The sequence below is a fragment of the Anthonomus grandis genome, chromosome 8 (assembly GCF_022605725.1).
Source record: "Anthonomus grandis grandis chromosome 8, icAntGran1.3, whole genome shotgun sequence".
Classification (NCBI taxonomy): Eukaryota; Metazoa; Arthropoda; class Insecta; order Coleoptera; family Curculionidae; genus Anthonomus; species Anthonomus grandis.
The window spans coordinates 28,444,728-28,457,689 of NC_065553.1; the positions used below are offsets into that span (position 1 = coordinate 28,444,728).

At 32.3% G+C, this 12,962-nt stretch overlaps 1 protein-coding gene across 1 annotated transcript in view; it reads right to left on the minus strand.

Annotated features, from left to right (window-relative positions):
• Positions 1 to 485: 485 nt before the first annotated feature.
• Positions 486 to 12,962, minus strand: part of LOC126739391 (low-density lipoprotein receptor-related protein 2) — a 392,746-nt gene continuing 380,269 nt past the window's right edge. Inside the window, exons 53-55 of the mRNA XM_050445052.1 lie at positions 7,496 to 7,734; positions 7,343 to 7,436; positions 486 to 1,514 (exon numbers count right to left, since the gene is read on the minus strand). Coding sequence (XP_050301009.1) covers positions 1,418 to 1,514; positions 7,343 to 7,436; positions 7,496 to 7,734 — 430 coding nt within the window. The 3' untranslated portion in view covers positions 486 to 1,417. The remainder of the gene's footprint in view (positions 1,515 to 7,342; positions 7,437 to 7,495; positions 7,735 to 12,962) is intronic.

Below are 12,962 nucleotides of genomic sequence, written 5' to 3' on the forward strand. Positions count from 1 at the left end.
TTCATTTTTACATTCAGAATCCTGTATAATTATTTGGGCTGTGATCTAAATGAATATTTGAAAGAAATCGGGATCTTAGACTTCGCGGTCACACATTAAAATTAAAAAAACAGATGTATAAAACAAAAACACGTCAAATGTTTTGCCTAATAAAGTGTTTGATGTTTGGAATTCGTTACCCGTAGATGTCATGTCATACTGCTCCTTCTGTAAACTGTTTTAAGAATCGTCTGGATAAATTCGACATGTTTAGTGTTTAAATTTGAAAGCTGACATTTTAAGATTTATTGAAATATATTGTAATGCCTACTTAGTTCATAGAGCTATACAGAATATAAATTCTTGGCTTTTATCTAATAATAAAATAATAATAATAATAATAACCAGTCGATTCACGCCAAGAAGTTAATACTCGATTTAATTTAGATCGATAAAATTTCGAATTTTACCACAGTGTTTTTCAGGAATAATAGAAAAGTCAGATGTTAAAACAATCTTTTTATTTCGTTAAAGCCTAGAAGTTTGTTCCCAATAAAAATATTTACAAATATAAAAACATATTTGCAACAAAACTATGAAAAAACCTTTTAAGAACCTCATTAATATTATTATTACTTACCTTAAGTACAATATGTTAACGAAATCGGGTTTTTAAAAGGTCTACAAACAATAATAATAACATACAGACAGTTTATCTCAAATGGACATATTTGGGATATACTGTAATATTTAACAAAGTTGGTTTATTAAACTTATTTATTTATATTTAAATAAACCTATAAGAATTAAATAACAAGTTGATAAAATTTTTTAGCGTATTAACTTATTTGTTTTTGGAAAAGAAACTTTGCTGGACGGGCGTTTATACATAAATTATGTAAATATTAGGCGGGAATTTGACAAAATGGCGTATAGTCTTACATGTATTTACAAATCGAGTTAATTTTTCCTAAACCTGCTCTTTTGATAAATAATGGCACTCCTCTACGTTCAATCCAAAAAATGTAACAGGTCAATTATTTTCCAAAGTTACTAAAATACAAAAATATATTATTACCTCTCTCTCGCTTCCTAATTTAGTATAATATAGATAGTATGGAATATATAGTTTGGAATGTTCAACTTTGATAATACACATAGTTTAAAATATTTATATAAAAATCACAGATGGTGTCTCCTTAGGTCGATTTAGCGAAATTTCAATTCGTTCGTCGATGCTCAACTCTATACAAGGAACGTTATTTTAAATTAATGACATTCAGATCTAACACTAAATCTAAAAAAAAATATTTTTACGTTGTTGAGGCCCACCACTAAAATTAAAAATAAATTATCGCGTTTACATGATACTAAAAGTTTTGGGTTTCGGGTGAACGTTCGGGAAAAGACGGTGTCGTTTTCTCATGAACGCCCTGTATCAGCAGTCCTCCTCCACCAGTTTTTGAGTATCCTTGCCCGTGTCATGGTGTGCCGGATTTAACTCTTTGTGTTTTACTTGTAATTGTGGTGAAGACCTGAAATTATTAAGAGTATTGTAGTTTTGGAGTATAGCCTAGTAACTTTAGATGGGCTTATATCATACAGTGAGGACGCGCAAGTTAAAACAAATTCATTTAAAATGCAGGGGTGTATTCGAAAAAAAAAACACTCGGACACGTTAATTTTTATTTTTTGTCGCAATTTTTTTGATGATAAATTCATGTATACGGTAAATTCATGTATATGGTGGATTAAAAATGAGCTACGACAATCAACTTAATTTTTTTAAATAGAAACACCCATTTTTTATTTTATTTTTTATTTCTGTATAAAATTTTAAGTATATTTTGTATACCACGTCCTATACCTAACCTCAATTTGAAAGAAATTTGCGATTAAATTTTTTATAAATAACTATGAATTTTTGGAACAGTTTATAAAAAAAACAAAACGGGTTTACAGAACCATTTAAAAAAAAACTTGCATCGTTGGAAAAAAAAACAATCTTACTTAAAAATTGTGGGTTCGCATTACATTTATTTATTTATTTATTTACACCACTCCACAGAATAAATTCCAATTAATGAGTGGGAAAATTACAACAATAAATTACAAAACATAGGTATCTTAAGAAAATTAAAAAGAATACAATATTATCAATAATTACAAGCAAATGGTATTAAAAGAAATATAGACAAAGTAAATTAAAAGTAAAACATCTAGGAAAAGTGTACTCTTTTAATTTCCGACAAACTGCAATTAAAGATGTCACACTGATCCAGAACAGAGTCATGTATGTTACATGCTCTGCGCAGAGGAGAATATTTACAAATGTTGGTTCTAGGTCTTGATAGGTAAAAAGTTGATGTATTCCTTGCTGATATGCGAGGCACATGAAAATTTAGTTGCTGCAATAGATCTGGTGAATCAATAATATTATTTACCAACTTAAATAAAAATTGCAAATCAGCGGATTTTCGCCGATCCTCCAGCAAAGCAAACGAAAATCTTTCCAATAAACGCTGATGTGAGAAACCAATTTCTGGGTATACTCCGTCACTCTTGTACCAAAGATATTTGAGAAATTTTCGTTGAATATTTTTAAGTTCATGAATATGATTTGTATAATATGGTGACCAAACTTGGGATGCATATTCCAATATTGATCTGACATAAGAAAAGTACAGGATTTTTAGACTGAGAACATTATTAAAATTTTGCGAGTTCCTGATGATATATCCCAACATTCTATAACTGCGCTTGACAATATCTAAAATATGCAGTTGAAAAGAGAAAGAGCTGTCAAAGATCACCCCTAAATCTCTAAATTCAGTTGATCTAGGCAGAATAACATCATCTATGGTATAGTTGTAAGTAATGAAGTTTTTCTTTAAGCCAAATGAGACAACATTACATTTAGCCGCATTAAGGGGTAGATTATTATTTTTACACCATGTATTCAAAAGACTTAAACTATTTTGTAGCTGCTCACAATCCAAAATAGAGTCAATTCTAATATATAGTTTTGTGTCATCTGCGTACACCAGGCTATTAACATCAAGTTGGTCAGATATTGTATTAATGAATGAGTTGAAAAGAAGTGGTCCCAGAATTGAGCCCTGTGGGACTCCGGAAGTGGCAACTATCTGCACCGAACTACGACCAAAACATTCCACGTGTTGTGGTCGCTCGGTAAGATAGGACTGTAAAAGATTTGACAAAGAAGAAGAAAATCCATAATATAGGTCGAAATTATTAATGAGAATGTTGTGGTCTAGTCGGTCAAATGCTTTTGAAAAGTCTGTATAAATAACATCGACTTGAGAGTTTGCATTTATTGATTCGGTGATATATTCTGTAAGAGAAATCAAATTTGTAGTGGTAGATCTACCTTTCATGAATCCATGTTGTCGAGTATTTATAAGACTCCCCACTCTAGGATATAAAGCAGAATGAAGTGCGCGCTCAAAACATTTGGAGAAGTTATTTATTATTGTGATAGGCCGGTAATTTTCAACCATGTTTTTGTCATTCTTTTTATGTATGGGAACAATTTTAGACGACTTCCAAAGATCAGGAAAACATTCTTGTTTAAGGGCCAAGTTAAAAAGAATTGTTAATGGTTTTGCAAAAACATGTCTACAGTCTGATAAAAGAAATGCGGGTATTTTGTCAGGTCCAACTATCGGTGTGGGTTTTATAGTTTTTAAAGCACTTAATACCTCGTTTTCAGTAAATCTAGTTATGGTTATGCACTCCGGGTACGGTGTCTGAATATTATTAGAGTTAGAGGCTTGAGGTGAATTAAAAGTCGTGTATGAGCTCCGAAAGAAAGCTGCAAATGCATCAGTAATACTCTGCGGATCCGATAACAAAGTTCCTTGTTGATCAAACATATTTTGGGGCAGGGAGTTATTTTTTTGTGAACTCCGAATTAACTTCCAAAAGTTATTAGACTGCGAGTTTAAATCATTCTCAAGTCTCGCACAGTATTGTTTGTATGACAGCTCAACATTTCTTTTTATTTTAGAACGCAATTTTCGAAAATTTATTAAATCTTGTTGAAAATGAAAGCGTCTAAATTTTATCCAAAAGTTATGTTTTTGTTTTATGTCTCTTACTATTTCAAAAGAAAACCAGGGCGGGTAGGTACGAGCTCTTTTTGCAGTTTTCGGAACATACATATCAAGACAAGAATAAATCTTCAGATAGAAAATGTTCATAGCAGTATTAACATTTTTAACCGCTTCCAAATCACTCCAATCAACTCTAAGAAAACTGTCACATAACAATCTGAGGTCAGCTTTTTTAAAATTATAAAAAATATTATCTATTTTACAGTTATTAAACTTTTTGTCAGGGGTATAATTGAACCTTATAAATAACGAAGGATGGATAGCTTCCTCGTCAACCAAGTCGTAGCATCGCTCCACAGTACAGAATTGAGGCTCTGATGTAATGACCAGATCCAATAATTTACCTCGAGAATTTTTAATAAAATTTACCTGATTCCAGTCAAAAAATTTTAAAGTATAAATAATCTAGTTTAATCTGTTGGATGATAATGAATTTTCCGAATAATTAATATACTCAGGTATATTAAAGTCTCCTAGCAAAATTATTTTTGAGTTGAAAAGATAGGTTAAAGAAGATAAGTATTCAAAAATATTTTCATATATATCAGCATTAAGTCCGGGTGGTATGTATATTAAAATAACATATACATAAGAGTGCTCAAATATAATTTTTATACCTATGATTTCAATAATATTTTTAAGGTTATAAGAAAGCGCCAAGTTTAACTTTACCACCGAAAATGACTGCCTTACTGCTAATGCCACCCCCCCGCCCCTCTTTTCGGACATCTCTGCATAGTTTCTATCGCAGCGGTAGACAGAGTACGCATTCGGAAAAAGTTCCGAGCTATAAATCCCATCATTCAGCCAAGTCTCGGCCAAAGCAATAACGTCAAAATTGCATGTTAAAAGAGAATTGTAAAGTACTTTTGTTTTCGAGCGAAGTCCTCTAACGTTTTGATAACAGATGCGAAGGTCATTGCAACGATCATGCTGCCGAGACTCGACTGAATGCGAGCCGCAGGAACCACGAGAGAGAGGGCAGGCGGTTTTACCTTGCAGGTTGGAGGAATCCAATAAAGTTGGTTGCTATGATTATTTCACAAAACTAATCTGTGGATGTAATCATTTTCAATAAGCTCCTGAATTAAATGAATTTTATATCGATGCCATTTTCAAATATTTTAGAACACATGATCTACTAACCGACTGATCTGCAGCAAATTTCCGAGTTGATTTTTTTGGATTTTCTTGTAAATCGAGCAAAATATCTTATTGTCTGTTTTCTGGAAGCCTGGGACGGTCCAGGTCATACTTGTCTCTAACATGACCAAAATTTCTAAACTTTTTTTCAATTTTGATTGCTACCGAACGTGTAATCGACCTCTCCCGGTACTTAAACGCGCCATACTTTTAAACTTTGCAACTGCACTTGACACTTACTGACATTTACGTAAAGTAATACATACAATTTCCATGCGATTCAATGGTGACAAGGTGTCAACAATCAAATATACCCCTTTTAAAAACTATGAAAAAACATGCTTGAATATGCTCAAATGACTCAAATAGTTGCGAATTTATTAATAATGTTTGTATTAGGTATAAGACATGCTATACAAAATATACTTAAAATTCTATGCAGAATTCAAAAATGGAATAAAAAATAGGTGTTTCCATTTAAAAAATTGAAGTTAATGGTCGTTGCTTATTTTTGGTTGACCCTGTATACATGAAATCATCATCAAAAAAAAATTTAAATCGACGTGTCCGAGCGTTTTTTTATCGAAGACACCCCTGAATTTTAAATGAATTTGTTCCAACTTGCGCGTCCTCACTGTATAATTGATTCCGGCATGCAATTTTTGACGCCGTTTTGTAAACACTCTTTCCGAAATGTTAAATCCCAGTTTTCCAACTAAAATTTTGTCAGGAACATTTTTAACTGTTAACTTATTTAGTTTTTTCTTATGATGTCCATAATTTTTTAACAACCATTCATTTTAGGTCTTTGAATTATCTACAAGTCTGTAACGATACATTATTGGGTTCGATATACAGGGTATCCCACAATTAATGTCACAGGCTATAACTTTTTAATTTTTAAATATAAAATGTTTTAAGAAAATGTATTTTTAATAGGTATAGGGCCACTACCAAAAATTACTTAAAAAACTACTCCTGACTAATTCATCTCCTAAAAACCATCCCAACTTTTTTTTCAAATAGCACCACCATTATTTCATCTAATGTTTGGAATGATTGTAAAACTAATAATTCAATTTCATAAAAAAAATCATGTGTTGAAATTTATGACGGAAATTTCGTACAGTTTCTTAGACGAATTGGATCTTATAAGTAGACATCATCTACATTTTCAGCAAGATGGCGATTCGAATGAAACTTTTTTACGCAATTATTAATAAATATCTAAATCGATTTAACATGATTGCAAACCTCTACAAACGAAAGGTTTTTAGTGAAAAATTATTGAACTGTTAGATGTAGAAAAATATAAACGACTATAACTTCCAAAACTCCCAAAGGATTCGAATGGCGCACCTGCCCACAACTACAGAGGTACTTATCATTTTCTAAGTACTACTTTTAATGATCAGTGGATAGGAACATATGGCCCCATCCAGTGGCCTCCCAGATCGTCAGATATAGCCCCACTTGATTATTTCTTGTGAGGTTACTTAAAGAACCAAATTTACAAGCGAAGGTACGCTAACGTCGACGCTTTAAAGACTGTAATTAGGGAAAAAATAAGACAGTTCGAGCATTTAAAAAACGTGCCAAAAAATATAATATTCAAGAACAAGGTGGTGTTTTCGAGCATCTTCTTTAAAAAAAAATGTTATTTTATTTTGTAAGATTATAAGTTGATGATTGATAAGTTTGGGTATCATAACTTCATTAATTTGTGACCTAGAAGAAAAGTCATTATAAACTTTTTTATTTAAAATTTGATGTTTTAACTGAAAAAATATTATATACAGGGATTTCCATTTAAAAAAAAAGTTATTTTACTGGAAAACTCAAAAATACGATTCTCAATTTCTTATTTTTACCAGCGTTAAAAATGCTACTAGTTTGTTAATCTAAACAAGTTTGTATTCTTCACTAATAACAAAGTTACCAATAGTGGACACTTAATTTGGATAATCCTGTATGCAAAAATGGCTGTAGTAGGGTAAGTTTATGTATTTATTTTAAAACTAATAATTATTTTTATTATAAAAGCAACAACTAAATAAATCTTTACTATTCTACATATTACTTACTTATGCGTCACGCTAGATGGCGCAATCACTGCACTCGGCGGCTCGGTAAATGTATCAGACTTTGGCCTCGACAGTTCTGAGACTTCATAGAGTGCTAAAAGCATTTGTTTTTTTTAAACCCAACTTAAGCTTAAATTTTAAAATTAAAGTTACCTCCTCCACTGCCATTTCCAACCATTTCGGGATTATTTTGCACGGCATCGTACATGGGATTATGGAAATCTCGGTTTTTCGGATTGACCGTGTCCAAATTATACGCTGCCACGTCCAACGTTTCCGGAGGTCCTCCCGACGCACCGTTAAAACTGTTTGTACCGAATTCCACGTTGGTTCCTTGCCGGAAGGAAACACTTTGGCTGCTCGCTAAGGAACCAAGGCCTACACCTTTACCACTATAAATAAAATAATTTAATATGTTTAGTAGTACACTGTTTATGTTGTGAAACCTAAATGTCTAAATGTTCCTAGCTCCCAATAAATACATCCGTCTCTTTTTTGTTAAGTAAATAATTTGATAATACGAGGGTGGATCAAATATTAACCGACCTTTTTTTTAATTTATTGCAAAAAGTTGTCAGCAAAAAACAAATTACATTATTTTTCTACATAGTCCCCTCCCTTTTTAATACATTTTTCCCATCGAATTCGAAGTTTTTTCATGCCCGTTTCGTAGAATGAACGAGGTCGGCTCTCTAGCCATTTACACACGAAGCTTTCGACCAGTGTTGCCAGGTCAAAAAAATAAAAATCACCAGATACTTTATTTTTAAAGCTGTATTACTAGATTTAAACAAAGAAAATGCATGCTCTAATGTCTGTGTACAACTTAGTAATTAAATTGTTTGATAAAACGCAATTCACTATAAATTTTTTGATACTAGGTGGCGAAGGCAGTAAAATTTTAATTTTATTAGCACATTACCTAAGATACAAATTGAATAAATTTTTCTTGATGTTATTGTATGATTTTGAACTACTTTTGTTTACGCAAGGAATTATAAAAAAAAGTCCGATATTTTTTAAGAAAACAAATTTTTATTTTCCAATCAGATGAATATTTCTGGAAAGTATTGTCAGAAATAATAAGCCAAATATAACTAAAATATAGTTTACATAAAGATTTCTGATTACAAAACAATTATCTACTTAAGTTTACAGAACTAACTAAATTAATTTATTTTATTTATACATTTCATTTTTGTGCACTGATAGCATTTTATTCGATACAGTCATCAGTCTTTTAGTATGCAATATTTCACTTAATGTTGTTTCACCCAGTTTATTCCTAAGTTTAGTTTTATTTATGTTTATACAACTAAAACCTCTTTCTACATATGCACTGCTATGGGGTAAAATAAGCAATGATTTAACAAACTTGACCAATTCGGGAAACATCTCAGAATCGTCTCCTCTCTTTATTAGACACACTGTTTTTCAGAAATCTGTGGAACCCATGGTAAAATCTATATCAAATTTTTGTAAAAGCCTATACTCCCGATCTAATGTATTTAAATCAGAGACTACGTGTGGAAATTCTATTGCTACATTACCAATGCTCTCAATAGTAGAAATATTTGATGGTTGTAAGAAGCGTAATAATTTTAATATTTCTATTTCCCTGGTGTTAAAAGGAAACCTTGTAAATAACTGGTGGGCTGCTTCTACGAAAAACTCTAAACACTTTAATCTGAAAGTTTTTTTTTGTTGCTCCGTTAATATATTTTGCTCAAATGCTACTGCTATTTTGGGTCCCATATACACTTTTTCAAGAGGGAGATAGTATGCAGGATTACGATATTGGATTTGTATTATATCAGTGTTTTTTAAAATATTCGGGTCTTATATAATAGCTCAGTAACATTTTATAGGCAGCACTGATTTTTGAGTATAAATAATAAATTGTAGGATTTTCTCATTGAAATTCTAATTGGCAAAACATATTCTAAGAACTGTAAGTATAATTTAGTGGTGGGATCGTTTAGCATATCATTAATTTCTGTAGCACCAAGGGATGATGCCTCAAATACCTCACTTCTAAAGTAAAGCTTTAATGCTTCATATTGCTCAAGAACTCTCAATATTGCTGCATTTAAGGACAACCATCTCGTCTGTGCTGGATGTAAAAGTTTATGGGGCTTTATGTTCCGAAAGGTTGGAAATTCTTTAAATTCTGACTGTCTTTTAAAACTATGCTGAAAATAAGAGTAAGTATTTCTAACAAACTTTCCTAATGCATTGTGTAACTTCTTACACGCATAAGAAGCACATAGTGCTAATGAATGGCAAATACATTTCATAATGAATAAATGGGGAATGTCTTTCGATAAATGAGTTTTCAAAGAATTTTTTCACCCCATCATGGTATTAGCACCGTCTGCAGCAAAACCAACCATATCTATTTTGTACGGTATTTCGTAATTATTAAAAAAATTTATAATAGTATTATATAAACCTTCGGCACTTGCATCGGTCACGGGAATTAACGCAAAAAATTCATCTTTAATTGTCAAATCTTTACTATTAAGGCTCCGCTACCTATCTTCTAGCCACACAGCTGAGGGGCAGCGGTGAGAGACGCGGTAGTAATAAATGTCTATTTTAGAACGGTTGATAAAATTTCAGGCACCCTCTTACGCCGGGATTCAATGTAATTTCAGGGTTGGACTACATACATTTGGTGCAGGTTATGCAAGTATAATTATATACCTGCATTACTACCTAATATTGCTATTATATATGCATTTTGGGTTTTTTTTTGTTTAGTGCGTGATAGTTCCGGGATGTAGCCGTGTGATTTCGTTGCGATCATTTTTTGCATTTTATTTTGGTGGTTACATACTGCAAAACTGAAAAGTGTTCCTGTGTTTTCATTAGTATTCTTTTTGAAAACCTTGTAAAATATGGATGCTAAAAGAAATAGATTTAAAGGCCGACTTAGGTTAAATGCAGTTAGAAAACGTCCATGTCCGAAAAAAGGACAGATTGTAGGTATATATATAATTACAATGTGTTTTGTTTTCATAATTATAATTTTTAATGTCCGTTAAATTACTATTGCTCTTTGGTAAGAAATAAAAAAAGTACGATCCGCACCAAAGCACTATGTTGGCAGAATCATGACGTGCGCATTGTTCATTTAGAGACGAACCAATAAAAAAAGCAGGAAATATATTTCCGGAATTTTATTTAATTAAAATATTAAACAATATACGGGGTGTTTTAAGAAATAGAGCGTGTGTTGTGTAATAGAGCTCTGGTTTCTTTTTAGACGATTATGAGGGGCAAACTACCTAGATATTTTCAAATGATAGTTGGGTTGGGTCCTGGTTGGGTTTATCTGGTACTAATAAATAAAAAAAACAAATTTATTTGATCAAATATTGTTTTGTTTATTTAGATCAACTCAACTAGGGAAAAATGTTTGGTAATTTATATAAAATGTGGCGTCATGGAATACCTAGATATTAAATATAGTGTTACATTATTATTCTATATATCTGATAAAAACTCATCCCTCCGATTACCCCATCACAGAGCGTAAAGCAGAAGAAATGGGACGAGAATATCAATTCCTAAAGTTCCCTCCACCGAAAATAAATTTTGCCGGTCCTACAAAAAACCCTGCCGAACAATACAAATACCAAAAATTTGCATTGTTGAGCGTCTTTTTTGTACGAATACCAAACAGAATATTGATGACAGCGACTTTACAAAACGAGGGAGGATAAAACTAAAAATCTTCACGCGTTTCTTCCCAAAAACAAGGCAACGCCGCATTTGCCTTAAATTTAAAAATTGTACAATAAGGTTGGTTACCTATACTCTATTTCAGAAGTGTATAGAGCAATAAACTGGGGAATTCCGTTCTGTTTGGCTACATTTCGTGGTAGTTCATAGGCGCAGGTACTTATAATATTTATGAATTTAATTTTCACGGATTAAATGCCTTTATTTTGAAAGAGATTAAATACTAAATAAATACTTTTAATCCTTTTGTATAGGTACCTATCTTTTAACGCTTTGTAACATGCAAAAATGGGGTCAGGTAATATATACAGACTATAAATACTTTTAAATCATATTTTAAACGTTAGTAGTTACTGCTACGCTGTAGTGTAATCACAATATTATTATCCCAATATTTAAAAAATGGAGGTATTCAGTCCAACGAAAAGATGTACTAAAAATTCTCCACTATCGCTGAGTGAAAAAGTTATTATTTTAAATGTACATGATTGCATAAAACACGATTACCCTAGTTTTACTGTGCAAGAAATTGTTGAAAAATGTTCTCGAATGAGTGGAATTGGAAAGTCCACCATTTTCAAATTGTTGCGGGAAAGAAAAGTAGCAGGTCAAGTGGAATCTCCCAAGCAAAAGCCAGGACGACCTACAAAAGTCCTTGATGAAAATGCTAAATGTATAATTCGAAGAAAAGTTCACTCTTTTTATTTTAAAAAGGAAATACCCACCCTAGACAAAATTTTAATGGAGCTTGGCCGAGATGACAGTATTCCGTTGATAAGTAGAAAACTTTTATGGAAAACTTTAAAAAATATGGATTTTGCCTGGGAAAAGCATAACCGCAAAGCACTTTTATTGGAGAGCGACGAAATTGTTTGTTGGAGACGACAATACTTGAGAAGTATCAAGCAGTACCGCAGGGAGCAAAAGAAAGTTTTTTATCTTGATGAGACGTGGATTAACGAAGGTTATATAGTCCAAAAAATGTGGCAAGACAAAAATATAACCAGTGCTCGCCAAGCTTTCATAGAAGGCCTGTCTACGGGTATTAAAGTACCTTCGGGAAAAGGAAAAAGACTTATAATCACACATATTGGAAGCGAAGCGGGATTTTTAAAAGAAGGTCTGCTAACCTTTGAGTCGACTCGCACAGGAGATTACCATGAAGACATGAACTCAGACGTTTTCGAGGACTATTTTGGTGAAATGATAAAATTTCTTCCGGCTAATTCGGTGGTGGTTATGGATAACGCAAGCTATCATTCACGGCGAATAGAGAAGACGCCAACTTCAAGTTGGAGAAAGCAAGAAATTATCGATTGGCTGACTGCAAAAGGTATTGCGTTTGAAGCAAATTTGATAAAAAAAGAACTGCTGGCAATAGCAAACTTACACAAAGCTCGTTTCATGAAATACGCCGTGGAAGATATAGCCGAAAAATATAATATAACTGTACTGCGCTTACCGCCATATCATTGCGAATTAAATCCTATAGAACTGATATGGGCGCAGGTAAAAGGATTTGTAGCAAGACAAAACACGACTTTTAAAATGAAAGATGTTAAGCTACTGTTTGATCAAGCCATTACGGAAGTGACACCAGAGAATTGGCGAAAAGCAGTCCAGCATGTAATTAAGCAAGAGGACAAAATATGGGATCTTGACAACCTCATCGATCAGACAGTTGATCCTTTAATTATAATGTCAAGAGGTGATGACAGTTCGTCAGATGACGAAGAAGACTACAATCTATTATAATTTAAAATTGTTATACACTGTTCAAAAAGTGCCAGATCCAAAAGTGACATTTTCAACTGTTTTACTCTACATATTATGTTCAATAAATTTGTGAAAAAAATATATTATTCCATTTAAA